The sequence below is a fragment of the Apodemus sylvaticus genome, chromosome 8, assembly GCF_947179515.1.
Source record: "Apodemus sylvaticus chromosome 8, mApoSyl1.1, whole genome shotgun sequence".
Taxonomy (NCBI): Eukaryota; Metazoa; Chordata; class Mammalia; order Rodentia; family Muridae; genus Apodemus; species Apodemus sylvaticus.
This window is the reverse complement of record NC_067479.1, coordinates 25,946,729-25,972,972: the sequence shown is the minus strand read 5'-3', so window position 1 is coordinate 25,972,972 and position 26,244 is coordinate 25,946,729. Positions and strand designations below refer to the sequence as shown.

General features: G+C 40.3%; 1 protein-coding gene across 8 annotated transcripts in view; it reads right to left on the bottom strand.

Annotated features, from left to right (window-relative positions):
• Positions 1–26,244, bottom strand: part of Klf12 (KLF transcription factor 12) — a 409,277-nt gene that overhangs the window by 111,891 nt on the left and 271,142 nt on the right. For all 8 annotated transcript variants that reach the window (XM_052190795.1, XM_052190787.1, XM_052190791.1 and 5 more), the window contains one exon: positions 5,570–5,705. In XM_052190795.1, the coding sequence (XP_052046755.1) occupies positions 5,570–5,705 (136 nt within the window). The remainder of the gene's footprint in view (positions 1–5,569; positions 5,706–26,244) is intronic.

Here is a 26,244-nt window from a genome sequence, read left to right as displayed (position 1 = left end):
TGGCAAATGTTTACTTAAAAGGCACTCTACTATTTCACATTTTATTTCTTCATCTTTCGACATAATGAATGGGGCTGTAGATGATAAATCCTCTTATTATATATCTGAGAATTTACCTGACAGAATTCTTTCCCCCTTAATGATAACGCACTTAAGATAAAAATGACTTTCAAGTGCGGAAAGCACACAGTTAGCTCACCTATGGCGACGCTGACTGGGGTTCAGCCCTCAGATGCACAGTTATAGTACTGACTTTAAATCCACAGCTACAGGAAAGAGGGGCTGCTGCAACTGTCCCTTCTTCAAGGACGCCAGGGCTGCAGATGTCTTGATTTGGCTAGGACTGTGCAAACGTCTTTCTGTAGCATCATTAGGGAGAGCATAAGTTTCTCTATGCCTCTGTTTCCTTTCTCTCCACGGGGCAAATGAAATAAAAACTGTAACGAGTTCTCAGATTATCTGCCAACTGTAAACCCCCTTCATAGCTTTTGGGTTTTTTTCCCCCCTTTCTCATCTCTGTTACTGTTCTCTGGTGCGATTTAAAAGACATTAACAGAACCATCGGGGGAGGGTATTAAGGAAAGCAAGGGCACATTAACTGTTCAACAAGTTCTCCGTGGCAAAAATGCAGGTGACAAAATAAAAACACCTGACATTACTGACTGACTGTCTTGGATCATTAAATGCAGTTTTCCAAAGAAGGTCTCATGATGTGCAGACTAGCTATGGGGATGCTTGCAGGAAACATGAGGTTATCTAACTGGTCACTGTAGGGATTGTCTTTCAAAGCACCCTTATGCCAAGGAAGTAGCAGACTCAAGATTAATTGTTTTCTGAAATTTATAAGCTAGCTTCTTCCTGAAGAGTGGCGTTTCATATAAGTCACAGAATAAACCAGGACAAGGGGGACATTGAAATGGCAGAAATACCTTGAACATGGTGGGTGACAAGCTGTTTCAGAAACTGGAGCAGGGGCGTGACTTGGGATCCTGTTCCCCTAACTGCACTGCCTTGTCTGGCCTCAGTGGGAGAGGCTGTGCCTAGCCCTGTAGTGACTTCATGTGCTAGGGTGGGTTGGTAACCAGGGGGTGGGGCTCCAGATTGTTAGGGGAGAAGGGGAGGGGCAAATGGGGAGGGGCCGTGGGAGGGGAGGTACTGAGAGAAGGGGGCTTTGATCCTGCATCAGAATATAAAGTGAATAAATAAATGAATTAATGAAAAAAATCTGTCATTTTAACAGGGACTGATGTTAGGATGCTAGCTAGTCAAAACATCTTCATCTGCTTCTCCAAAGCATCACCCTTCCCTCCTCAGCTTCAGTCTAACAGAGATCCTTGTCTCAAATCCTGCACCCTCATCTTGATCCTGGGTAGGACAGAAATTCCTTTAGCGAGGGCCCTACACACATGGTTCTCACTCACACTGGGGATTATGTGCCTAGTCTGTATACATCAAAAGGATCAAGAATGTTCAGAAATAGGAGAAAAAAGAAAGAGAAGAAATGGGAGGTTCTGGGTAAACAAACCTTAACCTCAAAACTTTACTTATTTCAAGAACTTCAGTATTTTGCCTAGCAATACAATTAATTATAACAATTCGCTCTAACCAAGTGTCTTTACTTTTCTTCCTCTAAACACTTATTTCATAATTATGTTTGCCAAGGTGTCAAAAAGGGAAATGACCATGTTTTAGCATTGTGGCCTGGGGGGTTGTGACAGAGACAAAACAGATGTTCTAGGAATGCTGAACATTTTCTCAGTGTCACCAAATACATGATGGCTAACATACACAGTGTCTGCAAGATTACACTAAGAAAGGGTCCATCTGTGACTGGCTCCCTGAACTGCTGTTGGCAACTTAGTTAAATTCACTGACTGAGCTGATGAGGAGGTGTGTGTGTGTGTGTGTGGGGGGGGGGTGTCAGATTAGTTAATGAGCATAGTTGAGATGTTCCTTTTAAGAATACTGATCTTTGTTGTCCCTAAGTAAATACATATACATGGAGGTGGCCTTGGGGTGCCCTTTCGTATTCGAGCACAGATCTGAGTTTCTGAGGTTGAAAATGCATGCTGGCTAGACATGCATTTAGTCAGCAAATCAAAAGAAAGCATTTATTTTGAACCCCAAATTCACTTAAAAAATCCTCTTTAAAAACTAATAAAATGAATTTACTACTAGGAGGAGAAGTGTTAGTAGTGGAGAAGGCTTATTTGGTATATTCAAATGCTAATACAACAAGGCATCACATGAAGGGTCAAGCTATACGCCTGGGATCCCTGGAAGAACCACGCCTTAGACGAAACCATCTGTAAGGCTGATTAACTGGTTGGACTTCAGTGATGGTGAGCAGTCCGGAATGCTGCAAGTCCAGAGACAGATTATACTGAGCCAAGCTTTATTGTATTAACTACTGACTGCCCTCTCGTGTATGTGGACCAACATTTTTGTGAGTGTTAGGTACATTTTCTTTTTTGAACCCATGTTTCCATCAAGCAAAAGACTAAGAATGCTGCCTCATACCACCCGAGGCCAGCAGCTGTCAGTTCCCCACTTTGCTCTACCCTGCCGGATTGATGCACCTACGAATAACCTTTTAAAAGTATCCTGATTCATGAATTGCTTCATTCTTCTACTATAAAAGTTTAATCCAACTATTATCCAGTGAAGTTTGGGGTGACCTGGGTCTGTGCTCGGGCTGGTGTCTCTCATCTTTGGTTACAGAATAAACTGTCCCTTATCCTTTCTGGGATGAGAGCCATACTTTTCACATCACCATGACAGCACACGAGGCAGTATTGTCCCTACACGAGGACCGAAACTGTCTTAGTTTGATTTCTATGAAAAACACCATGACCCAAAGCAACTTGGGCAGGAAAGGGTTTATTTCAGTTTATAGTTTATAGTCCGTCATCCAGAGAAATTTCAAGGAACTCACTGCAGGACCCTAGAGGCAGAGACAGAAGCAGAGGCCAGGAACAAACGTTGCTTACTGACTTGCTCCCTGTGGCTTTCTCAGACTTCTTTCTTATAGCACAGTGGCTCACAGGAGGGGTTCCTTCAGAGAGCCTGGCCCTCTCAAAACAAAGTCATTTATCAAGAAAATACCCTCCCCCGATTTGTCTACAGGCATTTCTCATTTGTGGTTCCTCGAAGATAACTCACATTTGTGTCAAGTTGACAAACAACTAAGTGATACAGGGACAAAGAGCTTCAGCTGGAGATATCTGCTCTGTGGTTCAGCATCTTGCTAGGGGCTTTCAACAAAAGTGTGACTTAGAGCAAGGCCATTTTCATCCCTTCCTGTGTCAATCTTCCTGACTGTGGTCACTCTTACGGAGCTCCCTGTTCTCGTGGCCAGCTCTATATCACTGTTAAAAAGGAATAGGCATGCAAACCTTTGGATGTATCTTAGACCGGGGCTCCATTTCTCTCTAACTGGAGAGACAAAAGATAAATTCATTCCCCAGAGTTTGAAAATTCATCAGTCTTTTCCACAGCAAACTCTGATTTCACCATCTTTTTCTCTGGCTCCTTTTCTACCCAATAGTCTCAAGAAAAAGTTTACAAATAAAGACATACCCTCGGGAATCCTTTGAAATCGTCTCATTTTTGTACACACTAAACTGATATTTTTAATAGATTGAATTAACACTGGGTATCAAGATGGAGAAGCAAGAAGAATGAAATGAAAGAAAAGTTAATAGTGACACAACTACGTGTATTAGGAATTCCAGAGGCGCTAAAAGCAAGATGTCAAATTCACAACTGAATTTTCAAAGTTAATGCTGGGCAAACCGATGTACGGAATTTTCTATAATTTAACATGGATTATATATTTGTGCTACATTAAAATTTCAATATATTAGTAGAAGTTTGGAAATATGTCTATACTTAGCAGGCCCTTTTGGGATATCCTAGTTGTTTCTTTCAAAAGCATCTCTGTACTTCTAAATGCTTGCATGCAGACTCACACCTGAAGGGCAGGGAATTAAGCATTGATGGATCCAGACTTTCAGCAGCTTTCCAGGTGCTAGAAGCTCAAAGAGTGCTACCAGCCTTTTAATGAAAATATCAACAAGAATAATAAATCTCGCAACCCTTAATGTGCATGCACATTTTTTTTTCGGAAAAGTTTCAAGGACTTATATTTTTATACAAAATACTGTAGCATGAACCTGCATCTGCAAAGCCTATCAACAAACACCCACTAATTTGTGGAGTTAATCAAATTGAACATAGAAGTACACAGTAGGACGGTAGGTTGCAAGAGCTGGGGTGTGGAAAGACTGTCAAGTGAAATTTAGCTCTCAGGCTGGAAAGGTAGGTCAATGGTTAGGAGTGCCTGCTGGTCTTACAGACAACCAGGGTCCAGCTCCAAACCATTACATAGTGGCTCACAACCACCTATCACTCTTATTCCAGAGTATCAAATAGTGATTCCATCCTCTGCAGGTACCAGGAATACATGTGGTGTATGGATATACACGTTTATATACATTCCTATAGGCAAAGCACCCATACACAGATAAAATAAATAAAATAAAAAGTCCACCGTAAGGATTCTCAACAGAAACAAACAAAAAGGCATTCAGAAAGATGAAAAGCACCAGAATTAACCTGACTGCAACCATGCCACAGTCCTAAAGCATATCGCATCTGTGACTTACATGTTTTAAATACACACGGTTGTGTCAGTTCTATCTTACAAGGCCAAACATAACATTCTACTGGAAAGTATGCATGGAGTAGTGCAGGTACTATTCTAAAGAGCTGACACCATACAAAGTCAGGTGATTTCTACACGTGAAAGTTGATTTCTAATCCCATGGTCTGATTGAAAGAAAACAAAGAGAGGGGAAAAAAATCCCTTGGAAAGGTTTTCATGATTCCTATTTTCCAAAGTACTAACACAGTGTCCTGCTAATTTAAATCTCCCATAAAGCTGTTCTGTAGTTTCCTATCAAATAAGAGGAGGGGCTAGAGAGATGGACCAGTGGTTAAAGCGTATAGTGCTCTTGCTGTGTATACCTACACAGTACCAGGACTGGCAGCTCACACAGAACTTTCTGTAACTCACCCTCCAAGGGATTAGATGATCTCTTCTGTCCTCCACAAGTCCCACAGTCGTGTATATACACATGTGATATACACAGTGTGTATATCATACACACATATAATCCAAACAGAATTTTTAAAATTATTTTTTAAAAATCATAATAAAAACCAAATTAAGGATTATTGAAACATTCTATTGCCCCTACATTGTATATACGTAGTTATGGTGATAACTGGAGACAGATACTCCAAAAAAAAAACCATTTTGTTTTCCAGAAAGGAAAGGTGCAAGGGGTGTCTGAAAAGACGCCCAGAGGTGACACTTGGCAGAACAGGACTTCCCCACTCTTTCGAGACAGTCCATTCTTCACCCTAACCTGCTCCCACAGCATGCAGCCCAAATGGACAGACAGGTCACGTCTGCCAGTGCAGAGCTAAACCGACGCTTCGGTCCTGATATCCATTGACCGATCACCTTGAGACGTTTGCTCCACCCTGAGAATGTGGTACTTACTCTTGTACTGCTCTGGCTATGGAAAGGGCCGTGGATCCGGTCTCATTAACGCTATCTAAGGTCACATTTGGCAGGTCATCATCATCACTGTCACTTTTACTCTGTCTGGGAGATAGGCCTCGGGGCTCCATTTGTGCTGGGAAGAAAAGGCATATATAATGAATTACAATTAGTGTGCAGAACTGAACTTCCAGCTCAACCAATGTCGAGCCCAGAATAACTCTCCTGTGCATTTCCTGCAAGCAGACTCCTAGACACTGCAGGGATTGGTGTTTTGTGTGCTGATCACTCACAGACACCTGTCCCTTATTCACAATACCTACATTAGATCGCAAGAGTTCCAGGTAAGCTCCTAGAAGCCATCAACATTAGTACATTTTAATATTGTCACCCTGGTGCGCGCAGTGCTATTTGTGTAGCGCCTGAGCAAACCATTTCACTCGCTGGCTTCACTGTCTGCTTTCTTCTGCTGCCAGACTCCTGGTCATGTCACTTTGTTAGCACTTTCCCTGGAAGAGAGAGGGCATGAGGTAGAGGAGGGATGGCTGTTTCACGCTCTCATAGGAGGTTAAAAAAAGAACGAAGTTGACATGACTAAAATAAAGTTTCAGGTCTTTTCTTTTTTAGTAAATTGTTACCTCACAGTTTACCACTGCTTCAGGTGGAACGGAAACATGATTACATAAAAGTGGTAGAGCTGGAAATGTCACACATTTCTAATATCTCTTTATGTGTGTTGGAAAGTGTGCTCCCACCTCTATCCTGATGACGGCTTTTAAAAAGACATTTCCAAATCTGATTCTCCTCCTACCATGAACTTCTCAAAGTGAGAAGCTGATGTTCTGATCCTGTTGACTGGGGCCAAGGAAGTATTTCAATGAGAAATGTAGTGTAATACAACACAGACTTCTTAAAATTAGAGTTTGATACCATTCCCCCCCCCCCATGATTAGCTTTAGCAGTCATTGTCTAGAATTGCCTTCATCACTCTCTTGTCTAAGAAAACAGTCACATCTCCTCCATGAAACAATGCCCTTACTCAAGGGTTAAAACCCATGATTCCAAGCCACTCAGCTCCAATTCAGATCATTGTTCCTCCAAAGTGCCTAAGAACGACTTCCCCAAAGCACCACTGTTTGCAAAGGAAGGTAAAAATGTACTTCATATCAAGGTTACAATGACATTTGGGTACAGCTAAATTTCAAATCAAGATCACAATTGCAGTTGGGTACAAGCATATTTAAAATTATGGTTAGCATGACATTTGGATACAGTTGAGCGAAAAGATGCCTTTTATTTTTCAAATAATTTATCTTTGACCTGTGCATCATAGACTACCAAGGAAATGCTGATGTTTTACCATGTTTCAGCCAGGAAGAGGCAACTGTGGTTGCATACAGTATTTCCAAAGTGGCTAGAAACACTAACCCAACTGAAGGAACTGGTGTTTGTTGCATCTGGAGAATGCTAATGTAGCTCATACACCTTTTGCTTCTGTCTTCATGCAAGAACAAATGCTCTTTGTGAAAGGGGATATCTGAGTAAATATATGATGTGATTCAAATACTCCACAATCATAGTCTTTTAATATGGATAAATTCCTCATTTGCTCTCCACCCAGAGATTCTGGGCACTTTGTCATGACTTGAGAGCTGGGGTTCTCTTCAGTATATAAGAATGTTACTGCCATATTGTAGATAAGAAGTCAAGGACACTGCTAAATATCCTACAATACTCTAGAGAGTCAGTCATCCACAATAAAAACTTTATTGTTCTAAAATGTCAACTGTGAAAAGATTGAAAATTTTACCTGGAGAGTTAAGATTTTAGACAAAGGGGGGGGGTGTTTCCACGATACGGTGTTTGGGTGAATAAAAATGTTCTAGTTTCAAAGTCACTGACAGTGATACACAGATACACACTGGATCACCTATATTCTCTAACCTTGTCCTCAAATAAAGCAACTCACTATCCTATGAGTTCAGGCTGAGGGTGATGTCATGCAGAATTCACTTGCTCAGATGCCATGGATGATCACACCAATAACCAACCAGAACATATAGCACAGGACCCAGAACAATGGCCAATCAGAATATAGCACAGGACCAAACAGGCACACAAAGACAAAAACAACAAAGAGCCATCAAGTCAGTAGAAAACATGCCCCCAAATTAGGATGATGGGGAATCGTAGTGTGAAGCATGGGGTTCTATTTCAAACTAATAACACAGCTTGACTGTTCAGGCAATCTAATGGTACATTATTAAGATTCATTGGCTCTACCCAATAAGCTGGCTCCATGAAACTTACATTACAAGCAATATGTCCCTCATGTTACTTAGTGGCACAGATTCTAGTTCATGTGCTGTTAAGTGAGTCCATTCTTGTGTGTACATTATAGAATATGCTACACAACCTAACATGATTACCAAGGCACATAAGATCCAGTTTTGTGGGACTACTATTGTACATGCCATCTATTGTTGATGGAAGCACTGTTCAGCAGTACACGGCTATCCTGGGAAGATATTAAACAGCTCATAGGATGGAAAGCATAGGACTTATGGAAGATATAAATATTTTAGCTAGGAACTCATAGATGGTTTCCTTTTGGGTAATTCTGTTCTAGCGTGATTCATTTAATGACTATAACTATTCAAAGCCAGCCAAGAAAATTATTAGCAACTCCATCTAGGCTTCCAACTCCTAATTGCAAGCCTCTATATATGTACCTGTAATGTTAACAGTAGTCCACTGAAAGTTGCTGAAGCCTTATATACAATGATATCTTTGCCAAGGTATCATATGATCAGCTAACCAAAGAACAGAGAGTACTCTTTATCACAGTGCCATTTTCTTTTAAAAAAACAAAAAACAAAAACAAAAGCCCCTGGAGCTCTCAAACACAAAAATAGAACTTGAGGAGGCTGCACGTGGTTATGCAAGAGGATGAAGGTCAAGTCTAGTCGTATGAAACATACCAGAAAACGTAGAGAGGTGGTACAGGATCATGTACATTGTGTGATCTTTATAGCGAATCTTAAGTACAAAATATGCTAAAGGAGGTATCTGTTTGGATGCACTTTTCAGGAGGATCGTGCTTGAGGACTTCTTTCCAATATTTTCAATAAATATTATGAAATACATCTGCTTCCACCATGCTGGGAAATTCTTCATACTCATACCCTCAGCCAAGCTGAGAAAATAATCAGAAAGGCTTCCTAAAATTTGCATTGCTGATTAGGTCAGATGATTAGCTTATCTACATACTTGCATAATTCCACTCTATTTTTATTAAATGTGGAATAGGGACAGCTCATCCAGTTAACCTCCATTAGTCTTTGCACATCTAAGCCCACATAGAAAGGTCTAACTATCTTGGCACTCATTTAGGAGAATGCAAAGGTTTCTTTGGCAACTAGAAAATACATACCCTCTCATACTCCCTCCCTCTCTCCCTCTCCTTCCCTTCCCCCCTCACATTTACACATTCACACATATACACACATACAGAGTTCTCTAAGTTAAGAGAGCAAGACATGATCTATAGTTGAAAATAATTTATCTTTGGCATGATAGTATATACCTTTTCTAGCACTCAGGAGGTAGAAATACCAGTATATCTGTGAGTGCAAGGCCAATCTGGTCTACAAGATGACTTTTAAGTCAACAAATATTACTTTGTAAGATCCAATCTTTCCATAAACATGTATGTGAATATGCACGTGCATGTACACACACACACACACACACACACACACACACACACACACTCATATTTAAGATTTTACACATTTGAAAAAACTGAAAAGATGGATTGGGATGTTTGGAGAAACTCAGTTCTGTAGAGTCAGACATGTTCTGGACAAATCCTAGGAAGAAAATCCCACTTGAAGTTGAGCAGACTGACTTTCAATTACTATTTGTAATAGGCAGAATGTGCTGTGCCACACCCTTATATGGCCACTTCTAACAGAGGCCCTGCTGGACTCTATGTCTTGTTATGGCTAATGTACATCGGTAAATGCAACAGAAGCTAGGGCATGAAAAGAACTTGCTGCTTTGGGCTTCTACTCTGAGAACAAGTTACCATGGGAAGGAGCTTGGACCGACTTAGAAGAGATGCACTGCTTAGCTGGCCACGCCCCGAGCTCGTAACTTGTCTGGGTTTCACTCGCTCTTCACATTCCAGCCACCAGAAGACCACATCTGTGCCAGCACCTCAGATGGGGCCAGTGTAAAAACTCTGTCTAAACCCTTTACGAATTCTGACTCACGGAAATAGGACCACACATGACAGTTACTGCTTAATCTACGTAATTCAGCGGTGATGGTGATGTCTTATCAGTGATGTAGGCCAACAACAGCAAGTCGGCCTAGTCCTTCGAGTTCTTTTTGCCAACGGCCGTCTTGCGTTCAGTGACAAAAACCAAAAGTGAACTCGAAACTGCACCTGCTCATCTGCACTTTCTGCTTTTCAGTTAAAACCCGTCTCAGGTATTTCCAGGTGTTGCCTTGTGGGAAGCGCCATCTCAGAGCCTGACCGTCGCTCAGGAAACATTCCCTCACTCTGTCGGGCACAGGGTAGAGCCTACTGCCAAGTCAAACTCCCAGCTGCTTCTTCTCTCAGCAGTGTTCTTGGCAGCAAGTTCATTAGATGGCTCTTTTGAGTGTGCAGTCGCCCAAAGTTCTATATGTCAGTCGACTGACATTGACACATTTCACCTGAGCACGTGTTCCTTTAACCACCTGTTTTCACAGCCAGAGCCCTATCAATAGATTATACACTTCAGTTGAAGATAACCTGTCTATGTGTGCCTTTGCTTATAAAGTTTGTCATAGATGACCTTAGTAAATGTATATAATAAAACAATCTTTGAACATACCTTAAAACATAAGGACTAATTATGTCCTTAAAAACAACAGTGAAAATGGGGGTCAGGAGTATGTGGTTGACTGGTAAAGCTTTTCCCTAATAAGCATATGACTCTGGGTTTCCTTGTGAGCATCATGTAAAAAAAACAAACAAACAAACAAAACCAAAAAAAAAAAAAACAAAAACAAAACAAAACAAAAAACCAGATATCAGGAAGAGGTGCAGAATCCCCTTCCTAACAATTGGAGCAGAAAAGAGAAAGTACCCATATCTGGTAAGCGTATGACATGGCAGCTGGGTGGGCAATGGTCACAGTACTAGTGACTAGTGGGTTGTGTTTTCTCTTTCAGCCACTCATACTGCCTGCCCTGCAAACTTGTTCACCTCACTAAGGCCAAAACTTAATCACTTAGGGAAAAGCTGGCTTCCAGGAAAACTACTGCCTAAGTTAGAATGAAGGGCAGGAAAGGGACACGAATGGCTCGTGAGGATTCTGTTTTAGGAATATCCAATCTCTTGGGGTAGCAGGTTCTTCTGCCTTAACATAGTCTAAGCAGTAATTATTTCAAAAAGGACTTGCAGAGACCTAGCATGGAAACTCATCTCCGGCATGAGAAAATAGGTGGTGACCTCTGATCATATCACTTGCAACTAGCCGACTTTAGGCGATTGATTTCACATTGTTCATCCTGAATTCCCCCCACTGATATTGCCTAGTGGACCTCATTTCTGAAAGTGGAAGTTAAGGAGGTAAGTAATATGTTAGCAGTTGCTAGCCTGGTTATCAGCAGTCAATGATCACACTGCTAACCCTGGCAATCCTTAACTACTTCTTCAACCACAATGTGAAACATTACTTCTGAACCATCACCGTCTCCAGGAATATGCCACTGAAGCAAATTTCACTTTGTCCAGTTTAGACAAAAACCTAATGGAGGCACGACTGAGATAAGAAAACTTATCAAGGATGTTACTTCTCTTGATACAGACATCCATTTATGTACTGACTTAACAGGCGCTTTACAGGACGGCTACAGGGGCCGGACGCCCTTCTAAGGGTTAGTGAGAGGTCAGTGACTCAGGCAGACTAAAGCCCAACTGCACACGGGCAGTGACTATGGTAGCAGTGGTAAGAAGATTATAAGCCGTGTACATGTAAGTGAGAAAAGAAGCAATGGAATCGAGGAAAGCTATCCTGGGAATGATTAGATAGGAACGGGAACCTGGCGGGGTAGAAAGATGCTTGCACATGAGCTGTTTTGTTTTTATTTGGGGTAAGGGTCATCCTAAGGACAGCCAACAACAGATGCAATTGCTCCCAGCTGGCTGTGTGACCTAGATGCCTGGACTTCCCATCAGTAGCAAGAAACAGTTGGAGCTAACACAGGAAGAAAGAAAGGCGTGGACTAAAGAAGAGGGAAGTATTTGTGGGGCAGAACAGCTCTGGCTAAGAAGGGAAGTCCCTGGAGGGTACTGAGTAGAATTCATGCACCGAATTATGGTCTCTGCTAAGGACCCCAGCCTGGGTGTCAAGGTGGAGACCCACACTTTGGGAATCATCGATGCCAGTATTAATGGTCTTCAAAACCTGCACTGACCATTCCATCTTCGGTCACTAGTTCACACTGTCTACACAGTGTACCCAGTTAAACCCAGGACAGCTCTGTGTGCTGTGAAGGGTGGCCTTTGCACTGCTTTTGTACAATGGAATTCCTTTGCTTTTCAGATTTTGTGTTGTTCAAATAGATGCGCTTTTCTGGTGCATCAGGACCTGATAAGAGAAATACCCTAAAATAAATAAATAAAGCACGGATCACAGTGATGGCAAGCTCCAAAATCAGGACCTGCCCACCAGGGTGCCGTCTGCTTACCAGGCTCCTGTGACTCCATGCCTCTCAGTTGCTTTACCTTTGCCATTTCTAGTGAGTCTGCCTCTACAGAGAAGGAGCTGTGTGTCAGCACACAACCCCACATGGAGACTTAAAAGTTCCATCAGTTTTTCATATCCAGAGATGCTTCTACTATCTAGATAGAATATGCAATTTTATTCATTTTCTTCCTGATTCCTATCTGAATACTTGACAGCATAATGGCTTCCACTAAGATTGTCTTAAAAATAATCCCGTCATGTCTGTAGAGTTCCCCTGTGGGGGGCCCACTTCTCCATGACAGCACCGTGGGTCCCGTGCGGGACACTCAGCAATGTAGACTCGCTCTCTGCGTTTTCAAGCCCATGTTTCTCTTATAACCCTCTGCCTCCTATGGCTCAAGGGATAGGCAAATTAAGGCGTGGGGGAGTTACCACTTGTTTCATGAATAAAATTTTATTCATCTACCCTTGTTTAATTTTTTTTCATTTGGTCAGTTTAGTGCTATGATCTGAGGAGAAACTGACAGAAAATCTATGTGGTTTTCCATATTTTTAGCAAAGGCTCTTTTGAGACAGCTTTACTAACTTGGTCATGGACTACCCACTAAGCACTGGTGTCTGTGGTTCCTAGGACTGTTTTTCCTGCAGTTTCCTGAGACATTTTTTTCCATAACACTCATCAAGTGTCCAATGGTTGGCCTTTAGGCTTCGTTACCTGTGCCCTGTGCCTTCCATTTCTCGGCTGAGGAGTGTCCCTACAGTGTCACACAACTTCGTGATGACTGGATTCACATTCTCAAGCTGTGACCTCATTTCTGAACTGCAGCTCATCTTTCAACATCCTGCTGGACCATTTCACCACGAGGACATCAAAAACTCATCTCGAGTGCTACCCTTCTATCACATTTCTTAATTTCAATTGAGCAATCCCCTGTTCTAGGGTCCACACCAGCACTCGCTTCAATGGTCTCTGGTCTGACATAATTTCTTTCTTTTGGAAATTGCTGAAGGGTTAATTTAAATAAAGTTGTAAAACCAAAGCAAAAAGTAGGCATTATCTTCTTGATAGAGATCTTATGGAGAACAAATGAATCTGACCCCAATTTTAAGGATTTTCCATCATCTCCTAACATCTATATTTATGTTTCTGCTTAAATTGATTTAAGATATTCATTATTATATTGCTCCTATTTCTGGTTCATTTTTAATTTATTGAATTTGGATAAGCAGCTGAGCAGAAGATATAGTTGAATTTGGAGAGCCCTGAATTGTTTTTTGAGATAGGGTTTCTTTGTGTATTCCTGGCTTCCTAGAACTCTCTCTATAGACCAAGCTTTGTCTTAAACCCAGAGATCTGCCTGCCTGCCTCCCAAATGCAGGGATTAAAGGTTTGTACTTCCACTGCCTTCCTGAACCCCTCTCTCCCATCTCCCCTCCCTGCTTCTATGAGGGTGCTCCCCACCCATCCACGCACTCCCACCTCCCTACCCTGGCATTCCCCTACACTGGGGCATCAAGCCTTCACAGGGCCAAGGGCCTCTCCTCCCATTGATGCCAGATATGGCCATCCTCTGCTACATATGCGGCTGGAGCCAAGGGTCCCTGCGTGTGTGCTCTTCGGTTGTCTGACCTCATATCAGCTACTCATCGTTTTGACCTACAGCTTTTCCTGGAGTCACGCCCCCCTTTTTTCCCTGAACACCTTCAGAATCCCACTGCATCCATCTGCCCCATATAAGATCTATCTAGGAAACAATGTGCACAAGCCTTTTCTAAAATGCTCTCCACCTTGAAACACTTGACTGTTTCCTGTCTTCTAATAAATAAAGTCCAACAGTCCTCCCCAATCCATTCTTCAACTACTCATACATTCCTAGTTCCTACCATGGATGCCCTTTGACCCATCTTTAGCATGTGATTTCCTTCCACATGCAGTCCACCCAATACAAACCCACCCACAGGATGGGACGTTTAGTTATCTCCTAGGTAAATGTAATGCCTGCTTTGAAAGAGCTGTACTTTGTATTTGTGTATTTCTGTGACACATTTGTACTTCTATATACTGTAGTTGAAAACATGTATATGTTACATCTTTATCATTATTATTACTATGTGTGCTCCTTGAGGGGAGAGAGGTCACACATAGCCTATCAGGTAACATTGCTGATAAAGACAAGGTGTAAGGGTAAAGTTCTACTTAAAACGATCAAAGCAACTATAGGCTGTCAGATTTCTGCCACAATGCGAGAGAAGTGAAGGTAGGGGTCACTCCTCCCAGAAAAGAGCCAGGACTGGCTGACATGCGTGATGAGGAAAGAGGAATTACAAAGTGGGCGACAGAAGAAGGGAGTTATCAATACCAGGGAAGGCCACGTGATGAGCTCTATAAATGAGGAATAAAATTAACAAGAGTGTTCGTCAGGCTTTGTGAAGAATGTGCTTATACAGAATGCTTGTGTTTTCTTCTTCATCTTCCTCATCACGCCATGCAACATCAATCGAGATAATATCAGTGGTTATCACAGTTAAGGTCTGAGATTAAAGCAATGTCCCTAAAGGGACATTGCCACCTATTTCAAAATAGATGCTTTGGTGGTTTTATGTGGGATAGTTTTAATATGTTATGGATAATTATGACTCAGTTATTGCTTTCATTTTAGAATTAAGCATGACGACACACAGGATATGACTGTGCGTCCAGTTGACTAGTGGTGGACTTGTATGACTATTCTTGGATGTCAACTGAACTACATATTAAATTAACCAACACCTAAGCTTCTGGGTATTCTTGGCCTAGGAGGGATTTTTATTTTTCTATATATCTCCCTTCCTTCCTTCCTTCCTTCCTTCCTTCCTTCCTTCCTTCCTTCCTTCCTTCCTTCCTTTCTTCCTTCCTTCCTTCCTTCCTTCCTTCCTTCCTTCTCTCTTCCTCTCCCTCTCTCTCTCTATCTCTTTCTTTCTTCCTCCCTTCTCTTCTCTTTCTTCTCCTCCTGCTCCTCCTTCTTCATTTTTTTTGATCACTTAAGATGGAAAGAGCCACCTTCTAGGAGCAGTTGATATAAAGGACACAAAAGAAAGAGACTCTTGCTTTTTGCCTGCTTGACCTTCCTCTCAATGTCAAATTCATTCCTTCTGTAGTATTAGAGTACACTTCTTCAGGATTCTGAGGTCTATTTGAAAACTTCTGAGATATCTAGCTCCATAGTCTGAACAACTACTGGATCTTAGCCTTTCTGTTCAGAGACAGACATTGTTAGACAAGCCAAAAACACAGCCTGTAAGCCACTCTAGTAAATCCAATTCCATTTCATTCAATCAGTTCTGTTTTTTTTTTTGTTTTTGTTTTTTGTTTTGTTTTGTTTTGTTTTTATACAGAACCCCAACTTACAAAGACTTTTGTGTGAGTGCCTGGTTGTACTGTGCTCATGTCAGGACTGGCCAGATCAATCAACAAGCACTCTGAGAACACTGCTCTATTAGGTCCTATGCTGGAGCAGCACATAGCTGAGGAGGTTTACGCCAGCTTTTCCCGTTCTCCTATACATGTTCTATACTTGCATTAGCTTCTAGGTAAAGCTCATCTTGGGTCTGTCAGAAGATTTTCTGTTGGAAGAAGGCAGAGTAACAAGAGAAAATGTGGTCTTGGGCTCTCCCATGCAATTGCCTGCTCCATTGAGTGCGGCTGTATTTGAAAGAAAACAAGCACAGAACTTGGATCCTAGAGTTTGGTTTATTGGTTTGTTTTCTGCGGTAATGAAGAAAAACAGAGTTTTTCTTGATAAAGAGCAGAGGCCTGCATATGTGGCTGACATTTGGGATACATATGGCTCTATAGTCTTAACATCATCCAGGTATGCTTTTCAAGCAAAGTGCTACCGAGTGGCCTCAGCACTAAACACTGGCTGTCCCTGAGGCCAAACGGAATGAATCTGAGAACTTAGATGCCTCATTATAATCCAAGTGGTTTTGCCTGCTGTCAGGAGTGTAGATATCCTTCCTCTGTGCCCTGTGTGGTAAACCCATCACATCCAAGGCCCCCTGGATTCTGTACTATCCAATAGTATTCTGCATTATTGATTCTGTACTATCTTGATGCCTCGTCAGTTAAGTAGTGAATCTAAATCATAAATAACATTTCTTCCCCATTATTTTCACATAAGTTCATCTAACCTTTATACAAAAAATAATACCCAAGGAAACCTTTGACACGGCTGCCAGTACTTATACTCGGCTCTGTATCTTTCATGTGTAGAAACTGAAGGGCATGCACATCATTTCTTTTAACAAAGTACATATGACAATATCACGTTCTAATTTGCTTTATATCATTCAGCTTGGCACGTGAGCTCTATTCGCACATTTTCATTTCATTGGTTCACTCTTTTGCAGCCTAACAGATTGCACTCCTCTACAGTCAAAACATTGGGCGATTGTTTTTTGAATGGACCTCTATTATTTATCTATTCTAGTAAAGAAAATTATGTTTTCAAAATATTCACTGTCAGCAATGCTGTCACAAGCTGCTTCACATTATATAATCTGAAAAATTGGACTTGGTTTAATTCACGTACATTGCCAAATTATTCTCCAAAGTGGCTGAGCCAACGTGTGTTCCCAGTGATGTGAGCACATGCTGTAGCTGGGAATTAGAATAAGGTTACCAGATTAAAATATGAGTCTAATGTCTAAGGCCATTCCACCCAGAAGATTTAGTCTGCTTGATATCTTGGGACGCTGTGGGAAGAATGATCTTGTCTGAGGCGACAGGGGGAAGAAAGAAAGCATATTCTTCATGACTAGGTTCATCAAATTTGTATGAGTTAAAAGTATAGGCTACATTTTTCTGAAAAAAATTAATTTAATATTTATTGAACTTTATTTTAAGAAAAGCCCCGCCACTTTGTCTTCTTGACATGTAGTATTGCTCAAAGTCTCTGCCGTTCTTAAACTTTTGGACGGAGCACCTCAGGAGATGTTGTTCTTCATGCCTCCTGTTTGACACCGCCTCTGCTCCATTGTCAACCTTTCGATTTATGGTACCCTGTCAATACTCTGAGGCTCAGCATCTCCATTAACTTTCACAGGTTTCAAGATATCTCTGTTGAGTTCCACATTGTGATCGGTTCTTATCTAGAGTGGATATTGATATCTTTTCGAATACTTCCATTCCTGTCTGTTTTCTTTCACACTTTGTCTTCTTTTCTATGTGGTGCTGCTTCCTGGCTGAAATTCTCAATGTGATCTTTCAATTGAAATATTTTTCCATTCAACATTTCCAGCATGTTGCCATTTCCCAAACAACGACTTCAGAAATATTCTAGATTCACCTTTTCTTGCACCTTTAAAATCCATTTGTTTTATTGAAGGGATGGCTGACCAGGCCCTCAGACATTATCAGCCACTTTCCACAAATGGTCCTCTGATGCTTCTGCCTCCCCCTCTCACTGCGTCCATCCCTTCACAGACAGATGTCAAAGCTATTACGCCAACCTCCACCTGCTGCGACTTTCTGTGTTTTCCTGAAGCTTGTGGTAAATGTGTACCACCTAGCATCTTTCAATGCGTAGTTTCATTATAATATATTCCTGTCCTACCTACACACATAGTGTACAAACAGTACTATAGCAAACCCATAGTGAAGTGGATAAATCACACCAAAGGAGACAAATAAATTAGCAAGCAGGACAGCATAGTGAGACAAGTCTATGTGACAGACCAGCAAGGGCTTAGGATAGCTGCATCTGTGAATGTGCTTCCTGATTTCTTCCCTTGATTCGATCATATGGACTTATCCATCCTTTTGTACACTGAACTTTCCCACTAAGGATGTACCATGCTCTCTCATAGCTCAGTGGTTCGCACCCTTTCCATTGTTCTGGTCAATGCAGATTCTGTAACTAGTGCTTTTCTCAGAAGCAGATTTTTCCCGACGTCACAATCACTCCATCCACCTCCTGACGTTGTGGCCTTTTTCTTTTTGGACACCACATCTGTGTATATGCTTGGCTTCCGACAGCCTTGTGTCTCTGTGTACTTTGGTGTGATTTGTCACTTCATTGTGGGCTTGCTGTGGGTACTATTGTAAACTACATAAGTATTTTAAAAAGGAATGTGCAGTAGTGGAAGTATTAATTGAAATGGATAGAAAGGAATGTGAAAACGTGGGGCAAAAGGGAGAAAACAAGAAATGAAATTAAGCCATTGGTTTGCAGTGTACGGCTGAAATCTCAACATTCAGAAGGTTAAGCAAGGGGACTGGAACAAGTTTGAGACCAGCCTGGGTGACAGAGAGAGTACCAACCAGGACAGCTAGGATTATATAGCAAGAGCCTATCTCAGGGGAAGAAAAGGGAACTAAAGACTTCTGAGTCTCAGTGTCTTATCTTGGTAGTTCGATTTTGATTTAGTTTAGAGAAATTAACCGGACAGCAGCCAGAAACATAAGCCGACATTGTAGTCATCATATTTCTATCAGTAATGGACATTTCATTTTTGGCAGACCCTCATGCAGCACAGAGGGATCTTGAGCTACTCATATAGTTCAGGTGGCTCTGAACTCTTGATCCTCGGGATAGCAGGTGTGAGCCACCACCAAGCTCTCCTTTTCCCATTGAAATGGTACAGTGCAAGGCCTAAAATGTAAGACGTTTGTAATAAGTCAACTAACTCTCTAGTTTATGAATCATGACAGTTTCTTTAAAATATTTCTTGTATGGTCATATATACATGTCAAATTTATGGCTTTATGAATATATTTATGAGTATATTTACATTAATACATAAAAGCGTATAGAAAGGACAATACGAAGTCCTACTATGAGCATATTCTGGCACATCCAGGTACTTGGTGGACAAGGCACTATTGAATTTCCAAACATGAAAGGCCTCTCTAAGCAAACTGCCTGGTTGGATGCTTACAATTAACAGTTCAGATGCCAACTGAACAATAATAATGGAACTTATTTTTCTTGTAACATTTTTGGAATAAGGCCTTATCTAATACTTTGAATATATTATAGTGTTCTCCTGCTTCTGTTAAGAACCACTGCATTTCCAGTGCTTCTAATGCAGATCACATGGTGGAAACGTAGTAAATTCTGTGGCGCACTTCGATTTACAAACCAAAAAAGTTACAGCCTTCCATTGATATCAATCAGATCTGACCACATCATAAAGATAAAACTTGTTTTAAGTTATTGTTGAAATGGTGTTTGCTTTTAAATACCAAAGGCATATGATGGTGATTAGCATTAAAAACATCACAGTTGGCCAAGGAAGAAAAAAGATAAGCCTGTTAATAGTTGTAGTAGTTTCTAGGTGGATAATGAGATAATAAAACACATAATTGGAGGTTATACTACCTTGATTACTGCAGATTATACCAATGGGTACAATAAGGCCACCAAAGAGTGCGGCAGCATCTACCACTCATTTGTTAGGTGATAAGTGGATTATTTTCCATGAAAGGTAGCACTTGAGGAATACAGCAAGATCTGCTACTACACAGTGTGATGCCCATGCACTGGACAACGGGTGAAGTCCTTTATACTTTGATAAATGTAACGAATAAAAAAAAAAGAATGACAAACATCTAGAAACAACACTGAAATCGGAGCTGCAAGATGTCGGTTCCTATTAAGAGGCTAGCAGGCTTCATCTGTTTGCAGATGTATTTTCCAATCTGAAGAAAGCATTTCTAAACATCTGCTACATAAGCTCTGGCTTGGGCAATTCTGAAAGTTTAACGCTCTAATGATGATTAGCTATTGGACAGTGCTCAAGACTTTATTGAACTCATTAATCTAAGAAAAATAAATATTATTGTAACAGTAACATTAAATGTTGGCTGTGTCTTTGTGGTTTTCTTTTTTTCTTTTTTCTTTCTTTCTTTCTTTCTTTCTTTCTTTCTTTCTTTCTTTCTTTCTTTCTTTCTTTCTTTCTTTCTTTCTTTCTTTCTTTTTTTCTTTTTTTTTTACCCTTGTGGTCTTTTTGGAAAATAACCACTATCAGGGAAAGGCAAGATATAACCAGCATGTCTGTGTTATATGTAGGTCTTTGTATCCATTTTCCTCCTGAAAAGAGCTTCAGGCAGGGACCAGATATGTCTAAAAATGACACAGATGTCGGTCTCTGAAACTCAGTGAACCACACTTTGACAAAATTTCCCTACACCTAGAAATGTTAACCTACAGCTTGGGGCTATTGTTCTCCAGCTGCGCACTGTTGGAGAAACTGAAGCACATAATACCACACACTCTTATGACGATACTTAGCTGTGTGGGATTGCATCATACTGTCCATATGTATGTATGCACAGTTGCTGCTACAGATATATGTTTCATATGTTATTAATCTTAAACCTTAACCAGAATCAAAAGTGATTTTTAAATTGCAATATTTCATATTCAGTTCAATAGCACCTCATTTCGAGAAATAAATAGGGTTTGGATATTAACCTTGACAAATTCATTAAATATTCGAAGCTTAATCAGTCAAGCAATGAGAAAAATAGTTTTGAAGTATTTTAAAAATAGGATGTAATACAAGATGTTACCCTTATAAGCTGAATCATTAAGGGGTGGAAACACAGGTGTTTCTATTTCCTTACCTATGAAAAATGGACAGCAATGTCTTTATGACAGTTATTGTGGGTTTTAAAAATATGATATGTAACCCACAAGAAATATATACTCAACAAAAGTTACTGTTTAAATAAATTTAGCAAATACATTTATAAGATCTGTTACATACTCTGCTAACTTCTTCAAATAGACTGATAGCAGTTCATCATTCCCTTGTTACTAATGGTCATTACTTCACAGGCAGTTAAGATACTCTTTTAAAGTAATATCTCCAAGGACAATAGCCTGTGTGACCCTATTTACTCCCATCCAGAATTTCCTTGTATTGGTGCATCAAGTAGTTACTTTGATAATAATGTTGACATCTCTTCTACTCTCCATCTTTTGCCCTTTGTGACCTTACAGATAAAAGTCACATTCTTAATCTGTGCACTAGCTTCAAAGAAAATAATAAATATTGAACCTGAGTAGCCTGGTAAATATATATATATATATATATATATATATATATATATATATATATATATATATATATATTAAGGAAACCTACAAAATGTGAAATGCTGTAATTTCTTGTGCCTATTAGGAATACAAAAAAAAATCTATTGAGGAAATATTTCAGAGAGCACATGTCATAAGAATAAGGGTGGCAAAAATACACTTTTCATTTACTCTCCTTTACCACTTTTATTTATTATGTTAAACATAGGCACAGCCAAATCTTATAGTCACATTGGGCATATGAACTAAATCTAAGAGCAGAGTTAACAGCCTTTGGAGCAGTAATGAGCTTAGGTCTTTGCTGAGGGCATAGACAGCACATGTGATGCACACATGCTTTATACCATACACAGCATAGAATGGGAAAACGCATCAGAACCCACACCATAGCAACATTATCCTGTGCTCTGTACACACCCTCGGTTCTGCATTTTCTATCCATCCTTTTCCTGGTCTGACATATTCCTACCTACTGTGATACTAGAGTTTTATGTTTCATCAACTTTCACCTCAACTGCCCCCTCTTCTACCTTCATTAGCACATTATGACTTCCTCCAGAATAATGTCCTTTGAGGATTTATGAGTGAGGGACCTAGAAGGCTTCCTCTGTCTGAAAGGTCCATGTGTTTGTAGAGGATTGATTTAAAGCATTTACTTCTGACAATGACCACAGCAGAGATGATTAGGGGAGCCTTTAGATTAGCACAGAGAAGACAAAAAACGCAATCAAGGAACTGATAATACCTTCTAAACACAGAAAGGTTCAGACAATTCCCACAAAGCTGTCTAAGATTTGAGCTTCCTTTTGCTTAATACACCTTTAAGGCCAGGGAGCTGAGAGGGGAAACCAAATCTTCCTTTTATGGCTGCAACAAATGAGCCAGCCACAGTAAATACATCATTGATTCTTTCTCAGAAAGAGAGACTTAAATGCAGGGTGCAAGAAAGAGGAGCATTTTCCCTTCGACTTAAGGTTTGTTAAAGGAAATTTATGTTTTCAACATGCACTGCAAACACGGAAAAACGGATTGTACCCTCACCAGCCTTTAAATCAAAACAGCTTGCTATCTGGTAAAGACAGGCGTAGCGGTCGATTTATTTCATAAAACTTTATGTACAAAGAGACAGTGTCTATGAACTTAATGGAGAGAATATTGAGTCTGGAAGGGTAATTTTTATTACAGTTTATAGTGGGATTATCCATACTCCACAGTTTCCAGATTTTATGGTAGTACAGTGTTGATGAGGTTAGCCGCAGCGCGGGTCGAGGGGTGGGGGCAGGCAGACATAATTTCTTTTACTGGGAAACGCAACTAGCATAACTATTTAATATATTATATGAGACGCATTGCTGATTCTAATTAACTATCCAGGTCCAATTAAAGTCCTCTTTACCATATGTCCACAGATAAAATATTTTACAATCTATTACAAAAGCATAAGAAAGGACCAACTAGGACGGTCTTTTCATTATGACCCTGTGAAAACCTTAGGAATGCTTCTCGTTCAAAGGAGTCCAGCTCCAGAAGCCATTAACACCCACATTATATCAATTATCTAAAATGTAATACAAATACTAATCCTTAAGAGTAAGTACTGTGAAATTAAAGATACTCAAGGATAGTGCAGAAACAAGAACCCAGAGACTCCAGATGGTTCACTGGTATAAGCAGTAGTAAGTAGCCTTGGGGAGGGTAAGGATGTGTCCTGCCAATACTCAGAAGCTGGGTCCCAGACCTGGATGCAGCAGCGAGACACCCAGAGAAGACGTTATGGACAGAGTAAGAAAGTAGAAGAGGCTTTCTAAGTTGCTTGTGACCTCCACAGAAAAGGAATCACTGAGCCAATGGCTTCTTTCCAAAGACCCTTTCTGCAAGCATGAATGCAGTGTAGCTTCATGAAAAACCATGGTACGTGGCTGGGATATAAGGCACGTTAGTGGGAGGGCCTTCGATCGGGTGGGAAGAAGCTGGCTGGCCTTTATGCTGAGTTTTCTTCTGGTTCACAACACAAGGGAAGATTCTTTTTCAGTTTGGAGTTTGAGGCTGTAGGTCGGTTCTGGCCACAGGATTCCTACACATCCACACCACCACATAGTGCTGGACACTGATATTTTTTCTTTTTTTCATTCTCATGATGACATATCTCTTCTATAAATATTTACTGAGTTTTTGCTGGTATCTCATACAGTCTTGGAGGACTGGGAACAGGTACAACTTAAATTGTACATTCCACAACCTTTACTATTTTGTGAAGAATTCTGTTAGACTTCCAATGTCTTATATCATAAGGAATAGACAAATCATAATTTATAATTTTATAATTGCCACCATAAGAACTTATTCTTAGTAGAAGTCACACTTCTGGGTCCTTTTACTTTCTCGTTAGGAGAGTGGAGAATCCATAGCCACCATGTAATTAATTACCTTAAACTCTATGCCGTTTCTAAGAGATGGCTCACTCCCTAGCTGTTGGAGAGCTTCTCTGATCCAGTCACTGAAGGCAAGTCCTGGTTTTCTGAGCTTATTGAGCTTACAACCTATCTCCCTAAAGACATGACTCTTCATTTTAATTTTCTTTTCTCTATTATGACAATTTTTTGGCTTGGAGGTGTGAAACTTGCTAATAGCATAAAAGTTGGCATACGTGTGCTTTGATTTAGTGATAAAATTAAATCATTTCTTTAAAATGTGAAGAGATGAAACAAAGAGCACCTTAATTTTACTAATTGGAGTAAAGATGACAATGTAGAGGCCAGGACAGTGGGAGAAAATGTGCAGAAGTCTCATCTGCTCTTAGTGGACCAAATTAAATGTCATTCACATACTAGAATTTTAAACATTATATATATATATACTTTATACTAAATATATACTATATATAACTATATAAATATATATATACTTGATAGTATATGTTATATAGTATATATTTAGTATCAAGTATGAGATTTTAGCTTTTTCTTCTTTAATTTACTGAGGAGGGTGTTTTAGATAAGGTCTCATATACCCCAGGGTTGGTTTCTAATTTTGTATGTAACTGAAGATAAACTTTGACTCCTGTCTCCACTCCCCTAAGTTTCATTTCTAGAATTACAAGCATGCACCAACTAAGAAGAATTTCTTAGAAGAGATTCATGCACTTTGTTATGATTCTTCCAAAATCCAGGGACCATCCTAGGAAAAGGATGAAGATATACATACAATAGCCTTGAATCTCCTTGTGGAGTTTTGCAGGTTTGAGATAGAGAGGACCATGAGGAGGGAAAGAGGAGGAAGACCATGCAGGAGAAGATAAAGGAGAAGACACCAGGGGTTCTACAATTTGACCACGAGGTGGCAACACATAGACTCTGGTACTCAAGGTAAATCGCCATTCCTTAAGACTCCTGGGACAAAAGATTTAGTGAGATATGCAACAGAAAGAAAAATCAAGCCTTGGAGGCAAGGGTGGGGATGGGGGAGGGAATAGTGTGACAGCCAGGTATGATGGGCCAACAAGCCTACAATCTCAGTACTCAGAATGTGGGACACAGATACACACACACAGACACATACATAGGCCCACACATGCATTTATAGTGTGTATAAATGTATATATGTACATATATATACATGTATGTGTATATGTGTCACACATATACCTACACACAAATATACTCACATACACACATGTATATAGTGTGTGTATAGGTATATAAATGTATATGTAGTGTGTATATATGTATATGTACACACACACACACACTCTCTCTCTCTCTCTCTCTCTCTCTCTCTCTCTCTCTCACTCTGAGGCCAGTCTGGCTACCTCTCCAGTGTTGTACCTAATATACTTGCTGTTTCTCCTGGCCATGTGCTCCCCCAGGCAGAGCAGGCAGACAAGAAGGGAAATCCAAGGCTTCAGCAGAGGGGATGGTGCTGGAGGAATTCAGATGGGGCTTGATAGTGTCACCACCACCTCAGAAGGCAAAGCACGACCCCTGCACCATGTGCTGCTAACTCTAACAAAAGGCTGAATGGAACTATAAAGAAAATTTAAGTGGCTGGTACACTTGATTTTCTAGAAGATAGTTAACAATTACTGCATTTTAATTGGGTCCTTGTTTTAAGACATTTGAAACCATTTTATATTGGAAGAGAAACTTTAAATGCAGAAAGTAGTACATTTTAAATCTTAGTTAATTCTTAGTTAATTTTAAATCTCTTAAATTCTTTTTCTTTAACACAATCAGGTTCTAAATGAGACATATTCAAAAACATTTTGTTTAGAAAAACATCACCCTTTTAAAAAAATTAAAAGGAAAATTAAATAAAAAGCTAATTGCTTTTTAGGGTGGATTTTGGAATGCTATCTTTGTCTCTTTGGGAATATTAGAAGAAACAATCCCCATTATACTTTCCAGATATAAACATTGTATTTTCTTTAAAGAAAACAAAATATTAAGGGACAATAACTTTGAGAGGAAGGTTACTGTGTCTCTGACTGGAAATGCATAGCATCGTCTGAGATGTCTTCATTTTCTTTAAAGGAAGTTTTGCGGGTTTGAGATAGAGAGGGCCATGAGGAGGGAAAGAGGAGGAAGACCATGCAGGAGAGGATAAAGGAGAAGACACCAGGGGTTAGCTGAGCTAGAGAAATGTGGCCCCGAGGGCTGCCCAATTGGAGTGAAGAGCAATCCAGATGGAACAGAGAAATAATAAGTAATGATTTGGGGTTATTGATATGCCATAGAGTCTAACAGCATGGCGGGTAGGCAGCTGCCGAGCTACTGCAGTGCTTAAGGCATACTGTAAATATGAAGGCTTTGAGTGTGCCTTTCTTCCAAGAACTGAATAACCAAAGGTG